General features: G+C 43.1%; 1 protein-coding gene across 1 annotated transcript; it reads left to right on the forward strand.

The window, feature by feature from the left end:
* The first annotated feature begins 5,397 nt into the window (after positions 1–5,397).
* On the forward strand, positions 5,398–8,684 carry ADRB2 (adrenoceptor beta 2). Its single transcript, XM_069764129.1, has one exon. The coding sequence runs from the start codon at positions 5,607–5,609 to the stop codon at positions 6,858–6,860; it is 1,254 nt and encodes a 417-aa protein (XP_069620230.1). The 5' UTR covers positions 5,398–5,606; the 3' UTR covers positions 6,861–8,684.
* Positions 8,685–26,352: the final 17,668 nt, after the last annotated feature.

Raw genomic sequence — 26,352 nt, forward strand, 5'->3', positions numbered from 1 at the left:
TCCCCCAGGTACCTCCGCTGTCTCTGCAACCCCCCCGTGAAGTCCCCCAGGCTACCGTCATCTTCATCCGGGAGAAAATGGCGGGCGCATGAGCAGTGCTCTACCAAGATCTGCCAGCCGGCACCTGGCAACAATAGGAAATTTTTCCTATTGGTTCATTTTGATCATTGTAGTAGAGTCTATCACATTGATCAAAATAAATAAAATAGAAAATCAAACCCCCCATGATCACCCCCTTAGCTAAAAAAAATAAAGTCAATGTCAACCCTTTAACGAGCCTTGTCACATGATTTAGGATAAGAGCCAAACCAGAAACTCAATTTGCAGACACTGTGTTTTGGGGTACTGCCCCTTGTCAGTGCAAAGTGTGAGATCTGATCTGATTTGCCTGTGTGAGAGGCATCTGACCGGGATCTTCTGGTTTGGCTTTTAAGTCATGTGAAAAAGCTTGTTAAAGGATCGATATTGACTGTTAGGATTGCTACTTCCAATTGGTGGCACTATAGTTCTAGTCCTCTATCTCTCTGAAGAGACAATTTGCATATTTCCCAGAGGAGCATGTTGGCTTTAAGTCTCTTCATCTCGGCATGCCTAACATGACAGTCTCCACAAGGAGAAGAGATTTACACAGAAACCCAGGTTTAAGCGCTCAGCGTAGACCACAGGACAACTGAAGGGCTTAACTAGTGTGACAGTTTTATGGAGTGCATCATTCCAGAGGCAACAAAACCAAACATGTATTTTTTTGTTAATTTTTTTTACATAAAAATATAAATGTAGGGGTACCTTTTTTATTGCTTTGTGATTTTTTTTTAACATTTTCACTTTTTTTTTACATTTTAACTTAGTCCCTCTGTGGGACTTTCACTTATTGCAGTCTGATCGCTGTTATAAACAATTGCAATGCACAAGAATTGCAGTGGTTTACAACTGTCAATGTTGCACTGACACAAGCCCCTTGCCATAGCCTGATCATCTGGATGTCATCACGATGATCTAGGGTCACCATAACCATCGGGCTCCTGCCATGATGTTGTGCGGGCGCCGATCAGAGGAGACAGGGAGCTCCCTCGCTCTCCCTGCCTTCTTAATGCTGCGATCGATATTGATCGCAGAATTTAAGGGATCAAACTGCTGGATGCAGTGCAGGCGACTTTCCTGACAGTGAGAGCCTGGTGTCAACTATGATGTTAGCTGAACAACTAGCGGCAATTGCATGCAAAATCGCATTCAGTACGTCCATGGTCGGGAACCATTCCCAACCAGAAAGTACTGGGTACGTACAAGGTCGGGAAAGAGTTAAGGGGACTAAAAAGTTTAGGAATTGCAACCATTTTTCTACAAAGCCTTCTGATTTCAGGTGCTCAAAAGTAATTGGACAAATTAACTGTAATGGCCTGGGTGGTGGAACTATTGTGCCAAAGCCCAAGTAAGACCCGGAGGGGCATGACTAGGCACCTCACCCAATCTGACCACAGACACGCAACAGTCCATGGAGAGACAAGGGAGGTGATCTATGTGCTGCTCTAGGACTGACTTTGTGTAGATGGCGGCTGACCCCAGGAACGGGTAGCTGGAATGGCCTAGGGGAATGTCCAACAGATGCAGGCAGGCAGAGAAGATGACAGGAACCGCAGGTGCAGACAGGACAGTCTGCCATTGAAGGAAGCACTGGTGGGTGCAGCAGACTCGGCTACCGTTGAAGGAAGCACTAGCGGGTGCAGCAGACTTGGCTACCTTTGGAGGAAGCACTGGTGGGTGGGTGCAGCAGGCTGAGATGCAAGTACAGAGACCTTAGAACTGACAAGCATGTTAGGAACAAACTCAAAACATTACACAGACACCTCCATGTTGGAGGAAGCGGTTTAAATAGTAATTGACCTTCAGATATTAAGAAAGAGGAAGTGTGCACGTGACCTAAGCACAGTGCCTGGAGACTTGCTAGGAGTGCACGCACCCCAGGCAGCAGCAGACCCAGAAGGATCAGGACGGGAACCTCGGCTGTGAGTACGCTGGTGTCTCTGCATGGAGAGAGGGACTGCAGGCAGAGATGCGTGCGCTACTTTAACTTTACCATAAATAAAATGTTCATTTTTAATACTTTGTAGAGAATCCTTTGCAGGCATTGACTGACTGAAGTCTGTAAGCCATGGGCATCTCTGCCTTAAAGGGGCTTTCCCACGAACAAAGTACATTTTATTTAATAGATCTTAGAATAATAATAACTTTCACAATTGGATGTGATTATGAAAAATGTTCCTGTGTTGAGATAATCTTATCAATGTGCCCCTATGTATAGTGTAATGGCTGTGTCTGACTGTACAGGGACAGGGAAATAGCTCTTGGCAGAGGAGGACGCAAGAGAGTATACAGACATAACAGCACTGGATCACAATTGATTCTTTGTGATGTAAAACATTTCACTGCCTGTTTTTAAGCAATATTGTACCTCAAAGAAAGAATAATTTGCAGTCCCATGATGTCCTGTCTGTATACTCTTTTGCTTCCTCCCCTGCCCAGGCGCTGTGGTATGATCAGATAATTTTCCTGCACCGTCAGACACGGCCATTACACAGTACCAAGCAGGGGCACATTTATAAGATTATCTAAGCACAGGAATATATTTTATGGATTTTAAGCCCAGTTTGATTGTATAACTGTATTTTGAATATGTTTTAGTAAACAGCTAAAAATGCCAAATCTTGTGTCACTGTCCAAATATTTCTGTACCTATATATCAAGCACAGATGTTAGAGACTTTGTTATTTGGATCTTGGAGGGGTCCTGAGTGGAGTAAAGTGTAGTTTCGTGTTGGGAGAAGGTGGTAAATTTTGGCGATGGGGCTCCTATGATCCCCTACATAGGATAAAAAAAAAAAGAGGAAAAAGGGGGGAGCAACCGTGGAGTTGTCTGTTCCTAAAAAAAATATTTTTCATTAGTGAGCACTGATAAAATCACAGTAAAAACAGTGATGTGCGGAACAATAAAAAAATAAAATAAATATCTGAACAATCGCGTTTTCAATCCTGCACTAGGATCTTCCTTCCCCCCCTTCCCAGTTAGGCCTGGTCGCAAAGTGCTGATGGCTTGCCTTGTTACCATGATGACATTGCCATCTTGGTTTTTTAGTGAAGTCCAGCCACAGACTTCACAGGTGAATGTGATAAAGACTATATAGTGTGATAGTGCTGCAGATTCATCTTCCAAAAGAGACTAAAAAATAAAGTGTAATATAAAATAAAAGTTTAAAAAAATATTTTTAATTTTTTTGGACACCGCACCTATCCCAAGAAATGCAACTAAAAGCGTATGCTCCGCAATGTGGACCGATTAAAAAGTACAGCTCGGCACACCGAAAACAAGCCCTCACACAGCTCCATCAATAGAAAAATAAAAAAGTTACGGGTTTCAGAAAATGGTGTCACAAACCAACATTTTTTCTACAAAAATCAGAAATGTTTTTAATCCACTAAAATAGCAACAAGCTTTACAAGTTTGGTACCACAGTAATCGTACCGACCGACTGACAGAATTATATTGCCAGGTCACTTTTACTGCTCAATCAATAACGAAATTGCATTTATTTTCACCCTATCACTACACTTGGGATTTTTTTCCTGTATTTCGGTACATTATATGGTGAAGTGAATAGTATTAGTCAAAAGTAAAAAAAAAAAACAAGCAATAATATGACTATGCAGACAAAAAAAACCTTTTGACTTGAAAAATGAGGGAAAAAATAGAGCACACAACTTTTTTATTGCTTCTGTAATATTATTGACACCTATGTTGTTATGCAGGCTTCATGAGACACTTTTTTAAAAATAGGTATAAAATACACACACAGTTCAAGCCGTAATAAAAAATGGCAACACACTCCAAACCGGAGAATCAGTGTAAAGATTTATGTAGTATTTATATATAGAAAGTATCCTCAATGAATAATAACATGACACAGCATCAAATAGAGTACATATCAGCATATAAAATAACACATGTTGTTATCATAGATGACTGCTCGGTCCCCGACACATGTTTTGGCGCTAATGCCCTTTTCCCCCAGAGGAAAGTATTAGCACTGAAACGCGCGTCAGGGACCAAGCAGTCATCTCCTATATCGGTAATAACAATTTAACATGTGTTATTTTATATACTTTCTGTATATGTGTCTATATATATAATTTTACTGATTGTTCGGTTTGTAGCGTGCTCCCATTTTTACTAGGGCTTGACCTGTGCGTTTTATACTTATTCTTAACAAAGCCCCACTAAAGAGTTTTTTTTGTCTTTTACATCTATTGTCATTCTGGTCTTAATTGTACTTCCTTTTCTTACTATTTTCTAAAAAATATTTGGTGACTTGCCATATATTATTGAGTCCATACTGGCTGAGTACATATGAATTTAGATATTAAGTTATTTGTTCATTTTGCCTATAAGTGCGCTTTGACAAATCGCCTACTTTAGATAGTTAGATAATTGTACAAAACCATACAGATAAAAGAGATCTATAGTAAAAATGCTCACTTCTTTAATATTATTGAAACATATGTTGTTGTGTGATCTTCGTGGAAGCCTTTTCAGTATTCTTTTACCTCATATGAGAATAAACCAAGTTATCTATCTATCTATCTATTTATCTATCTATCCATCTATCTATACACCTCTTCAGTATTCTTTTACCTCATAGGTGAATAAACCCATACATATACAGTATATACGCCTTTTCAGTACTTGTTCACCTCAGAGGTGAATAAATCAAGTTGTTTACCTCATAGGTGAATAAACCAAGAGTGTGTGTATGTATGTATGTATGTATGTGTATATATATATATATATATATATATATATATATATATATACACATACATACACACACTCTTGGTTTATTCACCTATGAGGTAAACAACTTGATTTATTCACCTATGAGGTAAAAAAGTACAGATATATATATATATATATATATATATATATATATATATATATATACTGTATGTGTGCATAATACAGTGTATTAGACACACATACATCGTTTTGGACGATCTCCGTGTGGTGTGTGACAAATGCCTGAAGATGCCGGTCATTCTGCCCGTGTGAGAAGTGAGCCCTGCAGACGACACTCGGGACAGACAGTACTACACAGTAACCATGGCCTTTATTGGGGAAAAGGTACAGCGCGTCCCTTCGGCAGGACATAGTAATGAGCGTGTCACTGTGGCTACAGCGTTTCCACACGTGCGAGTGGAGTGAGAGCAGACACTAGTGACAAGTGAAGAGCGCGGCACAGTGCACACACAAGACTTGTACGGCTCGAGCAATGCTCATCCTCTCCTGGGATTGGCTGGCAGCTCATGACGTCACGGCAGGGTGTTAATAAAAGCACCGGACAGGGAGCTCACTTCAGAACTAGCAGTGACTGTCAGCTGTGCTGGAGCCAGCAGAGAGCGGCAACTGTCACTGTCACCACTGGAGCTGATGACCGACACCGGGCAACGGCAACAGCCCAACGGCTGACTGCAGCACGGGCTTCTACATGCAGGAAGACAGCATCTCCAGCGCTGGGTGACTGACGAGTGACTTCTTGCAAAGAAAAGTTGTGCAGCGCTATGGGTTTGTTCAACGCTACTTATAACTTAACGCTGAATGGGAACCTCACCAATGACACCACGCACAGGACGATAGGACCGGCGGTGACCGACGCCTGGATGGTGGGCATGGGGATCCTCATGGCCCTGATCGTCATGGTGATTGTATTTGGGAATACCCTAGTGATCATCGCTATTGCCAAGTTCCCGAGACTCCAGACAGTCACCAACTACTTCATCATGTCCTTAGCCTGTGCGGACCTGATCATGGGCTTGATCGTGGTGCCCCTGGGGGCCAGTGTGGTCATCAAGGACGCCTGGGTGTTTGGGAACCTGGGCTGTGAGTTCTTCACCTCCATGGACATCCTGTGTGTGACTGCCAGCATTGAGACCCTCTGTGTGATCGCACTGGACAGATACTTTGCCATCACTTCTCCATTCAGGTATCAAAGCCTGTTGACCAAGTGCAAAGCCAGGATCGTGATCCTTGTGGTTTGGGTTGTGTCCATCCTCACCTCCTTCCTTCCCATTAACATGCACTGGTATAGGACTGAAGAACCCATTGCAGTGAAGTGCTACAAGTTGGATACCTGCTGTTTCTTCTACACCAACACAGCTTATGCCATATCCTCCTCCATCATCTCCTTCTACCTACCCCTGGTGGTTATGATATTCGTCTACTTCAGGGTCTTCCAGGAGGCCAAGAAACAGCTGAAGAAGATTGACAAATGTGAAGGGAGGTTTCACAACCAACAAGATGCCAATGGCAAAGGCGTTAACAGGAGGACTTCCAAGTTTTGCTTGAAGGAGCACAAAGCACTGAAGACACTGGGCATTATTATGGGCACTTTTACCTTGTGCTGGCTCCCTTTCTTCATAGTCAACATCGTCCAGGTGATTTACAAGGAAGTCATCCCTAGCGAGGTTTACACCTTCTTGAACTGGGTGGGCTATTCCAACTCTGGCCTTAACCCACTCATCTACTGCAGAAGTCCAGACTTCAGATCTGCCTTTCAGGAGATCCTGTGTATGAAGAAGGCCAGCACCAAGCTCTACACCAATGGATACCCCCAGAGCAATGGGAACAGTGTGTATAATGAGGAAACCGATGCAGATGCTGCTGTTCAGCTGGGTAAAGACCAGACTAGTGAAGTCTTCTTCAAGGAGGACAAGTCTCCCAGGGAATCCCTCTTGAACTGTGAAGGTACTATGCTAGAATACCACATAGATCCCCCGAGCAAGAGTCACAACCCTCATGAGGATTGCTTGTTATAGGATCCCTTCTAGGAACAATCGCAACAAACTGGATCGTCTGCAATACACAGAGAGATTTTTATTGTATTGACAAGAAGGAAAAGGAGGTCTTTGTATTAAAGTTTTATCTTTAAATTTGGGCGGTGCCCCTGACTCGCAGGATGTATACATTTTATTAGGCAAGTGTTTTATTTCTGTATAGTTTCACTTCTTCTTAATTTAAGGTAAGAGGACATTCACTAAGCATTAAGGCGCTTTATTGTGTTACTGTCTTATTTAGTTTGGCAGAGCGAGAAGAATCTACCTCATGGATCTGAAAAAAAAGAGAACTGTTTGTTTTATGTCGTTGTTGTTTTTTTATTTTTAAACTTGTGGTTACAAAAATTTAACACTGCACTGCGGGAATGGCTGGTCTGTCCAGCAGTGCCTTGGTTAACCCGGTGGATGTCGATTCCAGATGTCTGGGACAACAAACAAAATTGAAAGAGCGTAGGAATTTTTGTGAGACTGTCATTTCTTAGAACCTACATTCTTGAACCTCTTCATCTTTGGACACAGGTGTCTGTTTTAGTAAATACTCGTTCGTATTCCGTCTAAAATAATAATTTTGGAGCCTTCAAAAAAAAAAATGTCTGGTTTGTGCCATTGCCCTGTTATTCCTCTTGGAAATATATAAATAATTGACAACTAGGTGTTACCATTCCATTGTCAAAAGGGTGTGTCCCTATATAGTCAGCACTGATTGGACGGTGTCTGAGTATAGAGGGACACACCCCCAATTGGTAACTAGTACGGATAACAGAGGCACAGCGTAACATAGATGTTCCATAATTCTTACTTTTGAGTATTTACTTTGACAAATCTGTCAAGAGAGCTGATAGTTCCTCTTTAAACTGGAGGTCTAACTTATACAGGTGTCAGCCATGTGCAAGGCAGCCATAGACGTAACGATTTTCCTATAATAAGATGATTGTTTCCATCATCCCAATGTCCTGTATAGGTAGTGATTAATCTCAAAAGATTTTGGCCACCCGTCTCATCCGATTACCAAATAAACTCTAAGATTCTGTGCAAGACATTGTTTCCGTGATACCATTATGAAAAATCGATAAGTCTTTGGCTGGCTGTAGGTGATTGACCTTTAAGAGAAGACTTTGTCCGGGGCATGAAGGGGTTAAAGGTTAGGCTGAGTTCACTTAATTTTAGAACTGAAGTCCAAAGTCGATGTGAAGAACCCATCTCCTACATAACTGAGATCTAGTCACCATGACGCTAAGAAAGGATGGCCATCGATGACCATGCCGGGATTACTAGACATAGCGCATTATTACAAGTCCGGTTGGACAGAGCAGAACAGATGTTTCGCGCTGCCTTGTGTGCACGGCAAGTTAATCAATTATCTGAAGCCGTCCTGCTGGTAGAGACAGGTTTCTGGCCTGAAGATTTGTCACTAAGCAATTTTTCATTCTTCCTGTCCAGTTGAACTCCACTTGTACACTTAATTGGGCATTGCTAAACCCTTTAAGTAGTAAGTAATGAAGTCCATAGGCAGTAAAGTGTTTCTTCTCTTCCCCGGCGTGACCACATAACTGGTCTTTCCAGTGTCTCCTGGCTGAGAACATGCCAGGTTAATCAATTACCGCTCTAGTAATATTAGAAAGGGTCTTTTTCCAGAGTAAAACCACCCAAAGAACCCTACGTCGCAGTTCTCTGGGGGATGGGTTCTCATATGTCCACAATCCTGTCCACCTCACAGCATGCAGGGCCACCATTAGATCAGCTCTTTGCACATTTCCAAGCCGTACAGTATTGTATGTTGCTCTCATTAAAGGTCATTGTACTATATTTCTACCTGGTTTGTCTTTTTATATTGTTTTTTTTTTACTTTAATCATATAGGACATTAATAGATTGGTATGGGATGAGACAGCGACTCTTAGGCCAAATTCACACATTCAGTATTTTACCTCAGTATGTGTAAGCCAAAATCCAGAGAGGAGCAGTCAGAGGAAAAGTATAATAGAAACACGTCACCACTTCTGGATTTATCACCCACTCCTGGTGTTGGCAATACAGATCAAATACTGAACGTGTGAACATGGCCCTAACATGATGTGGCAGAGCGGAGTTTGTAATTTGGCTCAACTCCTGGAAATCTCAGTCTGTATAAGCTGTGGGGTTTATACAGGACTGACACATATGGATATGCACCTTCCAAATATACTCACGATCCAGCCTCATAGGGGTGAATGGGATGTAACTCACGTTCCCACATAGTGTAATCACTGCAGTTTTCCCGCTGTGCTTTTTGTGCAGCCGAACACTACGTTAACTGAACCAGCAAAGTGGGTGTGATTTCATGAAAACTCATCCCGACTATGTGTCTCCAGATGCTGCTGAGCTGTGTGCTTTTTGCTGCATTTTTTAACGTAAAAAAATGCAATTTTTCGAAAGTGTAGAATCAAAGAATTTCTGCACCAAAATACAGGGTGAAATGCAATATTCTATAAAGATTGCGCATGGTGCAGACACCTGCCGAAAATTTGTGGATAAAAATCAGAAGAAAAAGCATCATTTTCGTTATGTGTGAACATAGCCTAAAGGGGTATCGAGGATTATTAAAAAAAAAACAAAAAAAACGTGGCATGACGGGAAAGAAAACAAGACTCACCTGATAATCCTCTACCGCTCTGTTCTCTTTCGTGCCGGAGATAATGTGTATTTTATGCACGTGACCCTTCAGTCACTAGTAATGCCCGCATGGCACGAGAAAGGTGAGGCCAGCGATTGGCTGCAATCGTCAAATGGAGGGATTCTAAGTAAAGAAAAAGTCTCGGGACCGCCGGAGTGACTGATCTAAGAGTGGAAGGGAATTAAACAGTTTTTATTTTCCTTTTAAGAACATTTCTGATATTAAAAAAAATAAAAGTTAACCCCTTTAAATCTATTTTAGTCCTCTCCGAAGTAATCTGGGTAGGGCTGTAGTGTTGTTTAGTAGGACTACTGACAGGTTAGAATATTACTATTAAAGGGAACCTGTCACCCCGTTTTTTGAGATTGAGCTATAAATACTGTTAAATAGGGCCTGCGCTGTGTGTTCCTATAGTGTATGTAGTGTACCCCGATTCCCCATGTATGCTGAGAAATAACTTACCAAAGTCGCCGTTTTCGCCTGTCAATCAGGCTGGTCAGGTCGGGAGGGCGTGGTGACATCGGTGGTTCTTCCTCAGCTTTACGTTGGTGGCGTAGTGGTGAACAAGCAGCGCGCGATCTGCGCTGTAATCCCTTGCATCGGTGGGGGCGGCCATCTTCCTGGGGCCGCGCGTGCGCAGATCGAGTGCTCTGCTGCACAGGGCTTCAGGAAAATGGCCGCGAGATGCCGCGCGTGCGCATTAGAGATCGCGGCGGCCATTTTCCCAAAGCCGAGATGCAAACTCGGCTTTGGGAAAATGGCCGCCGCGATCTCTAATGCGCACGCGCGGCATCCCGCGGCCATTTTCCTGAAGCCCCGTGCAGCAGAGCACTCGATCTGCGCACGCGCGGCCCCAGGAAGATGGGCGCCCCCACCGACGAAAGGGATGACAGCGCAGATCGCGCGCTGTGTCTTCACCACTACGCCACTACGCCACCAACGTAAAGCTGAGGAAGAACCACCGATGTCACCACGCCCTCCCGACCTGACCAGCCTGATTGACAGGCGAAAACGGCGACTTTGGTAAGTTATTTCTCAGCATACATAGGGAATCGGGGTACACTACATACACTATAGGAACACACAGCGCAGGCCCTATTTAACAGTATTTATAGCTCAATCTCAAAAAACGGGGTGACAGGTTCCCTTTAAGCCATATTCACACGGTCAGTATTTGGTGAGTTTTTTACCTCAGAATGTGTAAGCCAAAACCATGTGAGGAACAATCAGAGGAAAAGTATAATAGAAACACGTCACCACTTCTGGATTTATCACCCACTCCTGGTTTTGGCTTACACATACTGAGGTAAAATACTGAGCATGTGAACGTGGCCTTATCACACCCATCATCCCTGCGCGATCTGTCATGTCTCCAGTCTGGGGAGACATTTCCACGTATTCTTGTGAATGATATTACGAGATCCTAATATAAGCCGCAGACTTAGTTTAGCACGGAAGCTGTTTGCAGCCATCCAGGACGGTAGTTTTGATAGGATCACCATCTGCTTGACACAAAGTGAATACTTTTATGAGCACAGTGCGGCACGCTGAATAATCACTGATTAACTACAGGATAAAGAGAAATGTATGGAAAATGGATATTTTATTGCGCAGCTGTCTTTCTCCTTTACGATATAGTCAGGGCAGAGTGAAAGGATAGCTGAGACCCGTCTCCTGCGAGCGAGCGCCCTGTGCTGTCACTGGGACATAAGCCCCAACAGGTGCAGCACTGACTCATGTCCACGACCGCATAGGGCACCGGCAGACAACACAACATGGAAACCACACTATTTGTGTTTGATAACGCTCTTGACAATGTAATATACTGTATTGACATACGGGAATAGGAGTGGGGGCGGGGGGATGTCTTTATTACAGTAACATTAAAGGAATTTATATAGCTATAAGAAAGGAAGGACTTAAATTATCCATAGAAATAACTTTTTTAGCTCTAAAAATCAATATATTTCAGATCGGAGTGTGTTAATTTCTTGTTTATGGTAACCCATAAACAAGACAATCAATACAGTGTGAAAGATTTTCCACACACTTGGCTAAGGCTAGGGTCACATTGCGTTAGTGCAATCCGTTTAGCGCTAGCGGGTTGCGCTAACGCAATGTTTTTAATGGGGCCGCGTCCCGGGGTCGCGGTAACGTCCCCGCTCTCGCAGATCCGCAGCGTCCGCGGCACGCCAGGAAACACCGGCGCGTTGCTAGCGCGTGCCGAACATGGCACGCGCTAGTGCTGCGCGTTCCCATTGCCGTGAATGGGCGCGCTAACGGACGCGTTGCACGGCGTTAATTTCGCCGTGCAACGCTGTCCGTTAGCGCTTTCCCATTAACGCAATGGGAACCAAGCCTTAGTGTTAAGAATCCACTAGTGAGTTAAATGGGCAGTAAGGTGAAATGTTCTTCACAACCTTTCCCACATTTGGATGTTTCTTTAAAAAAAATGTTAAAATCGTCTGATTGTATGCAATCACAGAGCCAATCAAACCCATATATACTGGGTTAATTATTGATTAGTTGCTATATAATTAATTACTTGAATGATCACGTTTTACTTTATTGTTGATTGTGCTGTATGCATATGTGTACAATATATTTACATTTATTCATTTGCATCATGGCAGAATTCAGGCTTCTTAGAGGGAATCTGTCAGCAGGTTTTTGCTACCTCATTTGAGAGCAGTATGATGTAGGTAAAGAGAAGCTGAATCCAACGATGTATCACTTGGATTGCTTGGTGGAGCCGTTCTGACACAATCAGAGCCTTTAAATTGAGAATGAAGCAGAGCTGAGAAAGCTAGCCCTGCCCACACCAGGCCCTCTGTGTACAAAGTCCACAGACAGTGAGCTGCTCACCAAATTAGGGGGAGACTAAACCGGCAATGTTAGTCTCTAAGGATAAATCTTATACAGTAAACTACAGCACGCACTTTAACAAGTGACACATCCCTGAATTCTGTGTTTCAGCCTCTATCTGTCTTTAGATTACATAGCAAAAACCTGCTCACAGATTCCCTTTAAGGGTTAAAGGGAACCTGATAGTAGACCCATGCTGCCGAACCATGGGCAGCAAGAATCTGAGATTGTATGATTTGAAAGTAAAATCTATATTGCTGCAATAATGCAGCCGGTCTTTAGTTTGTGCTGCCTGTGGTGGTTCGGCAGCATACATTTCCAAAAAGGTTCTCTTTAAAGGGGAATCTGTCACCATGATAATTCAGACCACTCTGCAGGCGCCATGTTATAGAGCAGGGGGAGCTGAGCAGATTGATATATAGTTTGTGAGACTAGATTAAGTAGAAGGTGTTTTATTAACTTAATTCTCTGTTCTTTCTGAGATTTTGGGTCCAGTGGGCGGTTCTATCAGCCGTCTCTGTGTACACTCTTATAGAACGAAAGCTGTCTGTCCCTGATCGGACCGCCCACTGGACCCAAAATCTGAGAAAGAACAGATATCTAAATGAATAAATCACAGATTATGATGAATCTCTTCTCAAAAAACCATATATCAATCTACTCAGCTCCCCCTGCTCGATAACATGCTGCCTGCAGATTAAACTACATTTTCATGGTGACGGGTTCCCTTTAAATTGAGGACTTACTAGTGTACTATATATGATGCAAGTTTTATTGCAACCAACCATATGGCATGTGCTATGTGCAGAACCAGGAAAGCCACATTTACGGTTCCTCAGAAACTCCCAGATAAATAGTTTATGATAAACGGGGATCTTTTTTGGCTTTGAGTTTGAAGGCCAATAATAATTATTAGAACACTCGGTGTATTTCCACATGGAACTGAACTGAAAATCTGCGGAATCTTCCAATTGGCCGTTGTAACTAGGTGGGTATGCCTTTAAGAATCTAGATGAGTGGAGGAGCCGTTATGTCAGCCATATCAGTTCGAGCTTTACCAAGAACAGATAAAACAAACCGTGAACAGAATTTTTATAGCTGGACAGTAGGGACGGTGAAGCTAAAAGGACATCTTGTGGTCATGAAAACTTGTGAATGCAACTGTATCTCCACAACAAACATACATAGGATCTCACTAGCCGGATGAGCACAACCACCACCTTAAAGGGAACCTGTCACCTGAATTTGGCGGGACCGGTTTTCGGTCATATGGGCGGGGTTTTCGGGTGTCTGATTCACCCTTTCCTTACCCGCTGGCTGCATGCTGGCCGCAATATTGGATTGAAGTTCATTCTATGTCCTCCGTAGTACACGTAGTAGGAGAACCCCCAAAGAAATCCCTCTCTATAAAGCCATAAAACTTAGCTTTTTATTAATGTCTATATTACAATTCATATAACTATACAATTCTTGTCCCTAATCTGCCTTGATAATTATTATTTTAGTGACAGTCACGTCATATGTTCATTGGATAACACCCTGGGGTGCCACCATCTATATAGGACAAGCAGTATTATAGCACAACTCCCCCCAACATGTTTCACCGCAAGTGCGGCATCATCAGAGGATGGGATATTTGCATTAAAACTTTATACACATATGCTTTTTAACATAAGCATTAACGAAAGCTAAGCTTTATGGCTTCTTAGGGATTTCTTTGGGGTTCTCCTTACTTTGAATATATGTATTGTATTTTCACTAGCCTGTGGCTATTTTATCTTGAAGATATATTTAAAGTTATATTTTAGTACTTTTTACCTTGTTGATTTTGAATTGTGTGCAGAAAATCTGCCGCAATTAGCAATTCAAGCAAAGTGAATGAAAAAGTATATTTTTGTACCGTGTTAGCCAGTAAATAGAAAAATATTTAGAATTCAGAGTCCTCAGTGGTTGATACCTTTTAATGGCTAACTAAAAACATTGTAATAAATAGCAGCTTTCGAGACTACTCAGGTCTCTTCATCATCAGGCATACTGTAACACAAAATCTGAAGAATTGCTTACTTATACACAACAAGGCACAGGAATAATGCAGAAAATATTACAAGTGACATGAAGCAGAACTATGAATATGGGACAGGGCTAAACAGTTGTGGCCATAAATATTGGAGCAGTTGATAGATAAGGAGTGTAAATGTTTTATGTTCTCCTGATTTAGGTTTGACCTATGGTTGCTATGCCCCCAAATGGTCTGATGAGCACATTCCTTAATTAATGAAGAAAGACATAAATCCATGCAACACATTCATTCCTGCTCTGAATATATCAAAGGTCATCATAAGTTTGTACACCCAGATTCTTCTGTCTCTCTGGGATGCGAAGTCACCTTTCATTATCAGCAATTTCATGTCCATGATGCTGTGATCAGGGCTACAAACCCCACATTTTGTAGCCCTGATGACCTTTTGAACTTATGATGACCTTTGACACATTCAGAGCAGGAATAAATGTGTCTCGTGGATTTATGTCTTTTTACATCAATTAAGGAATGTGCTCCTCAGACCATTTTGGAGCAACACAACCCTGAACCAGACTTCAATTATGCAGATCCAGGAGCATAATAGACTTAATATGTGAAAAGAAATCATTATACTCATCTTATGCTCATCTCTCTGGCCCCTACGCTACTCACTCCCACCAATCCTGTCCTCACTGCATCTTCTGATCCCCCACTGCTCACCTTGATAACTTCAGTCGATGGAGTTTATGGTCCTCTCTCCTTGTGCTGGACTACCAGGTGTTATGGTGTCCACAAAGTTCTTCGCAGGCACTTGCCATGACCTTCCGTGTTACTGCACAGAACCATATTGGACGCCATGAAACTTGGAAGTCCGGCACAGTGCAAGAAGCACATACACTTCATGATGAGTGGTGGGGGATCAGAAGATACATTGAGGATGGATGGGTGGTGGTGAGTAGTTGAGGGTCCAGAGAGGTGAGTGGTGAGGGGAGTAGAACAATTTTTAAAAAAACTTTTTAGTGGCTCATTATGGTTCAGAAAACTTGGATTCCATTGGCAACCATTTTGATGAATCCGTGATCAAACAAATTTACAGAATATCAGCATTTTGACGAGTGCAAATTTCTGAAAAAGTAGGTATTAATTCTACTCAAATACTTCCAAAACATATATTCGAAAAACAGTAACAGAAGGAGACACCATGTGGTAGGACAGGGAGAAACTTCTGCTACCTAAAGGGCATTCCTATTTTCACTCAAATTTGGGCAACAAGCTTTAAAATAGCAAAATAGTTGTTACAGGTTGAACTCTTTCCTACTCCATTGCTGCCTTTCCGCTGTTCTCCTGCAGTAGTGATGTCTTGTGTATAGCACTTGAACGCTGCAGCCAGTCACTGATCATAGCTATGATGCTAAAGCAGATAGTAAGGAACTAGTGAGCCCAGTAATTAGCTGTAGTGATCATGTGTTTAGATAAGATGTCCCTGAGTTAGCTCAAAACACACAACCAGAGGTGAAAAGATGGCATTGTAGCAGCACGGGATTGATAGGTGTCTCCCATATGTATACATCGGGAGAAACCGGTTAGTCAACTAGGGAGAAGCAGGCCAGGAGGAACGCTGGACTAGTCTCGTCTCTGCTGTTTCTGCCTAAAATCCCCAGATGGATCTTTAAACTAAGTTTTCTCTGAAACGCCGGAGAGATATTTGTGCAGCCAGACCTTTGTAGGGAACCTGTCACAAAATATTTCCCTATATAATCTAAATCTACCACCTTTAATTAATTCATCTTAAATTTCACTCCAGCAACATGTGTATAAGAGCCCTTGCATATCAAAGAAAGCACATTTCATATTCATCCGATGGGTGTCGCTGGTGTGCTCACATCTAAACAAGAAGACTGGAATTGCAGGGATAGAGTAGGGACACCCATCGGACTGGAGCACACCCATTAGGATTATAAAAGGTAATTTGATAAGCAGGTTGCTGGTGCTGTTTACTACAACTTAAAGGTTGTGAATTTCGTTTATACCAGGAAAACCTGGTGACATGTTCCCATTAATATGTTTGTTTTCTGCCTCAAAATCAGAAGCTGATTTAAAAAGCTTACTGCAGAAATGTGTGTTTTTTTCTCTATAGTTGCCTGAAAAAAATATCATATTTCATATTACATTTTTTTTTCACAATGCCTAAATTAGATCTGCATGCAGAAGAATCTTCTTATTGTGATCTTGCATACTGGTGGTGCAGAATCTGCCCAGTCGTTACTGGTTGCTGTTTCATATATTCCTTTCTAGTTTTGCAGAGCACGGTATATGATTTATGCCCAGGTTTGGGGTTTTTGAAATTGTTTCCACTGTTTGTTTTCTGTCGACTGAAATTTTGTTCTACAACTTGCGCTATAACTGTACTTAAAACTTCTAAACAATCGATGTTCTGCTGTGTTATACTGTTATAGGGTTTGTCCAGGACTTAGGTTTTAACAACCTATCCTTAGGATAAGGCTGGGTTCACATTGCGTTATGGTGGCACGTTTAACGCATAACGCGGTGTAACGTAGTCCGTTAACGCCGCCATAGACTGCAATGGCGGATGCATCACTAGTGCACGCCCACAATGGGCGTGCACTAGTGATGTGCCGTCATTGAGTGACGACCTGAGATGCAGGCTGCAGCGTTTCCGGGTCTGTCACTGCTAGCGCAGATGGAGCTAGCAGATGCTCCATCTGCGCTAGCGCTGTGCCAAAGTCGGCACTTGCGTTAGCGGAGTCCGTTTAACGTATGCGTTGAACGGACTGCACTAACGCAATGTGAACCTAGCCTTAGTCATCAATACTAGTTTGGTGGCACTCAGAAAGATGACACCCTTTACTGATCAGCTGTTATCTGGTCCCACAGTTGCCAGAAATATACATAGTATTGAAGTATAGGACACCACAAGCACAGCTCCACCATAACCCCTTAATGACAGAGCCAATTTGGTACTTAATGACCGAGCCAATTTTTACCATTCTGACCACTGTCACTTTATGAGGTTATAACTCTGGAACGCTTTAACGGGTCCTGCTGATTCTGAGATTGTTTTTTCATGACATATTGTACTTCATGTTAGTGGTAACATTTCTTCGATATTACTTGCGATTATTTATGAAAAAAATGGAAATATGGCAAACATTTTTAATATTTTGCAATTTTCAAACTTTGTATTTTTATGCCCTTAAATCACAGAGGTATGTCGCAAAAAATAGTAAATAAATAACATTTCCCACTTGTCTACTCTACATCAGCACAGTTTTGGAAACAAAATTTTTTTTCGTTAGGGAGTTATAAGGGTTAAAAGTTGACCAGCAATTTCTCATTTTTACAACACCATTTTTTTTAGGGACCACATCACATTTGAAGTCATTTTGAGGGGTCTATATGATAGAAAATAACCAAGTGTGACACCATTCTAAAAACTGCACCCCTCAAGGTGCTCAAAACCACATTCAAGAAGTTTATTAACCCTTTACATGCTTCACAGGAACTAAAACAATGTGGAAGGAAAAAATGAACGTTTAAGTTTTTTTGCAAACATTTTACTTCAGAACCATTTTTTAATTCTCACAAGTGTAAAACCAGAAATGTAACCATAAATTGTATTGTGCAATTTCTCCTGAATACGCCGATACCCCATATGTGGGGGTAAACCACTGTTTGGGTGCACTGCAGAGCTTGGAAGAGAAGGAGTGCCGGTTTGCTTTTTCAATGTAGAATTGGCTGGAATTGAGATCGGATGCATGTCACGTTTGGAGAGCCCCTGATGTGCCTAAACAGTGGAAACGCTCCACAAGTGACACCATTTTGGAAACTAGACCCCTTAAGGAACTTATCTAGATGTGTGGTGGGAACTTTGAGCCCTGAAGTGCTTCACAGAAGTTTATAACGTAGAGCCGTGAAAATAAAAAATAGCATTGTTTTCTACAAAAATGATCTTTTTGCCCCAAAATTTTTATTTTCACAAGGGTAACAGGAGAAATTAGACAACAAAAGTTGTTGTGCAATTTCTCCTGAGTACGTCGATAGCCCACATGTGGGGGTAAACCACTGTTTGGGCGCACCGCAGAGCTTGGAAAGAAGGAGTGCCGTTTTACTTTTTCAATGTAGAATTGGCTGGAATTGAGATCGGACACCATGTCGCGTTTGGAGAGCCCCTGATGTGCCTAAACAGTAGAAATCCCCAACAAATGACCCCATTTTGGAAACTAGACCCCTTAAGGGACTTACCTAGATGTGTGGTGAGCACTTTAAACCCCCAAGTGCTCCACAGAAATATATAAAGTAGAGCCGTGAAAATAAAAAATCTTTTTTTTCCCCTCAAAAATCATTTTTAGCCTGCAATTTTTTTTATTTTCTCAAGGGTAGCAGGAGACATTGGACCCCAAAATGTATTGTGCAATTTATGCTGAGTAGGCGGATACCCATATGTGGGGGTAAACCACTGTTTGGGTGCATGGCAGAGCTTGGAAGGGAAGGAACGACATTTTGGAATGCAGACTTTGATAGAATGGTCTGTGGGCGTTATGTTGCATTTGCAGAGCCTCTGATATACCTAAACAGTAGAAACCCCCCACAAGTGACCCCATTTTGGAAACTAAACCCCCCAAGGAACTTATCTAGATGTGTGGTGAGAAGTTTGAATGCCCAAGTGCTTCACAGAAGTTTATAATGCAGAGTCGTGAAAATAATTTTTTTTTTCAACAAAAAAGATTTTTAGCCCCCAAGTTTTTATTTTCACAAGGGTAACAAGAGAAATTGGACCCCAAAAGTTTTTGTCCAATTTGTCCTGAGTATGCTGGTACCCCATGTGTGAGGGGGACCACTGTTTGGGTGCACGGCAGAGCTCGGAAGGGAAGGAGCGCCGTTTTGGAATGCAGACTTTGATAGAATGGTCTGCGGGGGTTATGTTGCATTTGCAGAGCCCCTTATGTACCTAAACAGTAGAAACCCCCCACAAGTGACCCCATTTTGGAAACTAGACCCCCCAAGGAACTTATCTAGATGTATGGCGAGAACTTAACCCTAATGCCAACCCTAATTCAAACCCTAACCCTTATCCCAACTCTAACCCTAACTTTAGCCGCAACCCTAGCCCTAACTTTAGCCCCAGCCCTAGCCCTAACTTTAGCCCCAACCCTAAACCTAGCCCTAACCCTAGCCCTGACCCTAAATTTAGCCCCAACCCTAACCCTAAGTTTAGCCCCAACCTTAACCTTAGCCCTAAGGCTACTTTTACACTTGCGTCATGTGGCATCCGTCGCAATCCGTCGTTTTGGACAAAAAACAGATCCTGCAAATGTGCCTGCAGGATACGTTTTTTGCCCATAGACTTGTATTGCCGACTAGTGTTGAGCATTCCGATACCGCAAGTATCGGGTATCGGCCGATACTTGCGGTATCGGAATTCCGATACCGAGATCCGATACTTTTGTGGTATCGGGTATCGGATACATAGAGATGTGTAAAATAAAGAATTAAAATAAAAAATATTGATATATTTACCTCTCTGGCGGCCCCTGGACTCAGCGCGGGTAACCGGCAGGCTTCGTTGTTCAAAATCAGCGCTTTTAGGACCTGAGAATCACGTCCCGGCTTCTGATTGGTCGCGGGCCGCCCATGTGACCGCCACGCGACCAATCACAAGCCGCGACGTCATTCGCAGGTCCTTAACGCGCTCATTTTTTAAAAATGAGCACGTTAATGGCTTTCAAAGACGTAGCGGCTTGTGATTGGTCGCGTGGCCGCGACCAATCACAAGCCGCGACGTCACCGCAAGCTATTAACGCGCTCATTTTTAAAAATGAGCGCGTTAATGACTTTCAAAGACGTAGCGGCTTGTGATTAGTCGCGGCCACGCGACCAATCACAAGCCGCGACGTCACCGCAAGCTATTAACGCGCTCATTTTTAAAAATGAGCGCGTTAATGGCTTTCAAAGACGTAGCGGCTTGTGATTGGTCGCGGCCACGCGACCAATCACAAGCCGCTACGTCTTTGAAAGTCATTACCGCGCTCATTTTTAAAAAATGAGCGCGTTAAGGACCTGCGAATGACGTCACGGCTTCTGATTGGTCGCGGGCCGCCCATGTGACCGCCACGCGACCAATCACAAGCCGCGACGTCATTCACAGGTCCTTAACGCGCTCATTTTTAAAAAATGAGCACGTTAATGGCTTTCAAAGACGTAGCGGCTTGTGATTGGTCGCGTGGCCGCGACCAATCACAAGCCGCGACGTCACCGCAAGCTATTAACGCGCTCATTTTTAAAAATGAGCGCGTTAATGACTTTCAAAGACGTAGCGGCTTGTGATTAGTCGCGGCCACGCGACCAATCACAAGCCGCGACGTCACCGCAAGCTATTAACACGCTCATTTTTAAAAATGAGCGCGTTAATGACTTTCGAATGACGTCACGGCTTGTGATTGGTCGCGTGGCGGTCACATGGGCGGCCCGCGACCAATCAGAAGCCGGGACGTGATTCTCAGGTCCTAAAAGCGCTGATTTTGAACAAAGAAGCCTGCCGGTTACCCGCGCTGAGTTCAGGGGCCGCCGGAGAGGTAAATATATCAATATTTTTTATTTTAATTCTTTATTTTACACATCCCTATGGATCCCAGGGCCTGAAGGAGAGTTTCCTCTCCTTCAGACCCTGGGAACCATGAGAATACCTTCCGATACTTGATGTCCCATTGACTTGTATTGGTATCGGATATCGGTATCGGCGATATCCGATATTTTTCGGGTATCGGACGATACTATCCGATACCGATACTTTCAAGTATCGGACGGTATCGCTCAACACTGTTGCCGACGGATCGCGACGGATGGCCACACGTAGCGTTCGTCGTGCACTGGATCCGATGTGTTTTGGTGGACCATCGTTCAATGTAACAACGTGCGTCGGTACGTCGGGCTGACGCATTGCGATGGCCCCGTACCGACGCAAGTGTGAAAGAAGCCTAACCTTAGCCCTAACCCTAACCCTAGCCCTAACCCTAAATTTAGCCCCAACCCTAACCCTAAATTTAGCCCTAACCTTAATCCTAAATTTAGCCCCAACCCTAACCCTAACCGTAAATTTAGCCCCAACCCTAACCCTAAATTTAGCCCCAAACCTAACCCTAACCCTAATTTTAGCCCCAACTCCTCTAGCTGCTGGCCGGCAGATTATGGCGGGCGCACTGCGCATGCGCCCACCATTTTCTTACCGGATGAAGAAGCCGGCGGGCAGGACCGGATACAGGAGGATCCAGGGACACTGGTAAGTATAACAGGATCCCTGAATCCCCCTATTTCTCTGTCGTCTGATGTGTGATCACACCAGAGGACAGAGAATAACACACCACTTTTTTTTTTTTCGGTCGCCGGTAAACGGTTAATTACCGGCGATCGCAAAACAAGGGTCGGTAAAAACCGACCCCGATCATGTTCTTTGGGGTCTCGGCTACCCCCGGAAGCCGAGACCCCAAAGATCTTCCGGGTGCCGGCCAACGGGCGCACTGCACATGCGCCCGCTATTTTTTGGCTTGAACAAGATAGCGGCACCCATCGGGAGCCACGAGGAGCACCGGGGGAGACAGGTGAGTATCGGGGGGTGATCGGGCACCCCATTTCTCTGTCCACTGATGTGCGATCACATCGGAGGGCAGAGAAATTAAATGGGAAATCGCATTTTTTTTTGTGACCACCGGTAAACGGTTAATTACCAGCGATCGCAACCCGGGGGTCGGTAAAAGCCGACCCCAATCATGTTCTTTGGGGTCTTGGCTACCCCCGGCAGCTGAGACCCCAAAGATCTTCCGCCCATCGGGACCCCATTTCTCATTTCCACCCCCGGTAACCGAGACCCCAGAGTAAATCCGACTCTGAGGGGCGCTATTCACTTTTTCCACAGCACCATTTAGGTACCCTTAACTGCAACCGTTAAAAGGCGTATCGACGGTCGTTAAGGTGTTAAGGGGAATCTACCATGTTAAAAAACACTATAAGCCTGCCGTCACACTAGCAGTATTTGGTCAGTATTTTACATCAGTATCTGTAAAGCCAAAACCAGGAGTGGAACAAATAGAGGAAAAGTATAATAGAAACACGTCACCACTCTGTATTTATCACCCACTCCTGGTTTTGGCTTACAAATACTGATGTAAAATACTGACCAAATACTGCTAGTGTGACAGCAGCCTTAACCTGAATATATGGGGTTAATTTGCAGGTTAGTAGCTTTGTGAAGCTGCTCGATACCCTCACTCAGCCTGGCTGTCAGGAAGAAATTAACTCATAGATGCACAACCGATGTGGCTTTATTCACCACTCAATGTGAGTCTAACCATGCGCCGGGACTGACTTACAGTCGGTTCAGCAGTGCATCTGAAGTGGCTGTCAGTCAGTGCCGGGGTGTGGTCACAGGCACTGCTCACTATGTACTGACTAGTGACTGACTGCACCCCTCTATGACTAAAAACCAGTGGCTGCCAGAAGGAATACAGTTTACTTCTTCCAGGCAACTGGGCTTTCAGTGCGGTGGTTCCATGGCTTTAGAACACTATAACCTGCAGATCAACCCCATATGACCAGATTAGTAGCATTTTGGGACATGATAGGTTCCCTTTAATGGGAGGAACCTGAGATCAGCCGCTACGTAGGGCACAGAGCCGTGGTGCTCCATCTCTGCAGGAACTGGTAACAGCTTCATAGGCCATCAATATCTAAATCCTGACAACCCATATGAAGAGCAGCTTATGCTTTCCATACATTATGATAGGTAATGAAAATAAAATGGGAACAGCAGTCTCAAGTCTATTTTGTGGTCCATTTAGACATTAAAAAGAAGAGTAACAGAAGTACTCCAATTTTTTTGACAACTTTATCTGATAAAGAGATGATTTAGTTAACAAAACAAAATGTTTACTGGAGTTCCTCAAAATTTGTGTATGTCTTGAACTAATTAATGATTTAGTTGTATGTTTGTGAATGTGGCTACAAATAAAATGAGTCTTTCAACTATCTTAAAAAGAGTCTATGACAGCAATCATGTTTCGGCATGGTACATCATGTTTACTGTCCATTTTATTTCCTCTAAGACTGGGATATGATCCAATGGAGAAGTTTGGGTCTCCGGATATTGGATCCAACAGGAAAGTATCTTAAAAACAATGGCCGTGGTTATTTTGTTGGGCCGAGACAGTGTGTTCCAGTGTGTGAACCGTTAACTATCTTAAAAAAGAGTCTATGATGGCAATCATGTTTCGGCATGGTGCAGCATGTTTACTGACCATTTTATTTCCTCTAAAACTGGGATATGATCCAATGGGGAAGTTTAGGTCTCTGGATATTGGATCCAACAGGGAAGTATCTTAAAAACAATGGAAGTGGTTATTTTGTTGGGCCGAGACAGTGTGTTCCAGTGTGTGAACCTTTTAAAGTTCATTAGGAATTAGGCACATCACGTTTGGACACGGTGTACGGTAGGGAAGTTCTTCCCATGCTAGTGTCCTTAACTTGCCTCTACGATGGGCAAATCTCTGGCAAATGGTGTCCTTTTGGAATATGTTTCGCCGGTATGTGTTGATATAATTGTACCTATACCGAAAAGTTTAGTGTCAGAATGTTTTTCCACTTAAAAAATGATATCAAATTAGACCATTCCACAATTTATATGGCCCAAACTATAACTGAACAATTGGTTTTGGATTTATATAAACTGTTAACAAAAGCTGACCTAATTTTTCATAACAACCAGTCAAAGCTCAGGTTTCACATTCTTGGTAAAAATAATGTTTGCTCTGTGATTGGTTGCTATAAATAAAAGAGGCACAGCAATGTGTGTATGAGGCCCAGTGGTGTGTGCTGTTTGAATTGTGTAACACGGCCGGGGCGGTAGCCGCGGGCGAGGAACTCACCTCCAGTTCCTTTGTGCGCTAGATGAAAGTGTTGGTCCTGGCTTGATGTGTGGACTTGTGCTATGAGGGTCACTCAGGTGCAACCGAACGTAGCAGTTGGTGTGGGCTTTCCAGGATCAGATGTTCCACAGTTCAATGATGGAGACCACCATCCAAAAATAAACTCTTTTCTGAATAGTAGCTTTGTAAGGGTTATATGAACATTTCCTTTACAGTATGAAGCATTTTCCACACAGTAACCATCTTCTGTAGTTTGCTACAGGTTTAGTGAGACACGCTGTTTCTCCCTACTTTGCCACAACCCAACTTTAAAGCTAGAGTTCTGATAAACAAGTCTCCTTACTTGCTAAGCAGTACCGCACCTTTTTTCTTCCACTACTGGCACCCAGGAAACTTTGTATTTGGAACCCCCACTAGTCCCACGTACTAAGACCTGGTTAGGCATTTTACCTTCTGTGTTGCAAGCTCTAGGGTTCGTGATTAGGTGTCCTTTCCAAGGACTCTTCTCTGGAAGGCTACTCAGTCTCATCAGTCACTTTTCTTTTGGATTTCACTAACCGTTGTCCATCACTTTCTAACTAACTAAGTATCAAACTAAAAGGAAGCCACCCTATTGCCACTGCCTTTGCTAGAGTTGGCTATCTACATCCTTGTATTACCTATCCTATTCTCTACATTTGCATTACATTACTTTACACTATAATACCTTAGATTATCACATCCTACATTATATATTACTAACATTACCTATAACACTATGCAAAACCATATCACAATACATTACAATTCACACTACACAATATATACAAAAAACGCACACCATAATACACACAAAGCATGATTGGTGTCTTCAGGGGCAGAAACGTAATAGCACAGTCCTCCACCTTTACAAGTGTGCAATAAATAAATGAGGCCTAGTGGTGTGCAATGGTTTCTATGCGCAATAAATGAGACCTACTGGTGTGTGTTATTTTCTATGTGCAATCAATAAGTGAAGGCTAGCGGTGTGTGTTGGTTGCTACATGCAATAAATAAATGTGTCCTATAGGTGTGTGTTAGTTGCCATGTGCAATAAATGTGGCCTAGTGGTGTGTGTTGGTTGCAATGTGTAAATTAATGTTGCCTGGTGGTGTGTGTTGGATGCAATGTGTAAATTAATGTGGCCTAGTGGTGTGCGTTGGATTCATTGTGTAAATTAATGTGGCCCAGTGGTGTGTGTTGGTTGCAGTGTGTAAATTAATGTGGCCTAGTGGTGTGTGTTGGTTGCAGTGTGTAAATTAATGTGGCCTAGTGGTGTGTGTTGGATGCAGTGTGTAAATGAATGTTGCCTGGTGGTGTGTGTTGGATGCAGTGTGTAAATTAATGTGGCCTAGTGGTGTGTGTTGGTTGCAGTGTGTAAATTAATGTTGCCTGGTGGTGTGTGTTGGATGCAGTGTGTAAATTAATGTTGCCTGGTGGTGTGTGTTGGTTGCAGTGTGTAAATTAATGTTGCCTGGTGGTGTGTGTTGGATGCAGTGTGTAAATTAATGTTGCCTGGTGGTGTGTGTTGGATGCAGTGTGTAAATTAATGTTGCCTGGTGGTGTGTGTTGGATGCAGTGTGTAAATTAATGTTGCCTGGTGGTGTGTGTTGGTTGCAATGTGTAAATTAATGTTGCCTGGTGGTGTGTGTTGGTTGCAATGTGTAAATTAATGTGGCCTAGTGGTGTGTGTTGGTTGCAGTGTGTAAATTAATGTTGCCTGGTGGTGTGTGTTGGATGCAATGTGTAAATTAATGTTGCCTAGTGGTGTGTGTTGGTTGCAGTGTGTAAATTAATGTTGCCTGGTGGTGTGTGTTGGATGCAGTGTGTAAATTAATGTTGCCTGGTGGTGTGTGTTGGATGCAGTGTGTAAATTAATGTTGCCTGGTGGTGTGTGTTGGATGCAGTGTGTAAATTAATGTTGCCTGGTGGTGTGTGTTGGTTGCAATGTGTAAATTAATGTTGCCTGGTGGTGTGTGTTGGT

The sequence above is a fragment of the Ranitomeya imitator genome, chromosome 4 (genome assembly GCF_032444005.1).
Source record: "Ranitomeya imitator isolate aRanImi1 chromosome 4, aRanImi1.pri, whole genome shotgun sequence".
Taxonomy (NCBI): Eukaryota; Metazoa; Chordata; class Amphibia; order Anura; family Dendrobatidae; genus Ranitomeya; species Ranitomeya imitator.

What these genes read in the sequence shown, in the direction of transcription:
- ADRB2 (XM_069764129.1), top strand. Translation starts at nt 5,607, where the DNA reads ATGGGTTTGTTCAACGCTACTTATAACTTAACGCTGAATGGGAACCTC.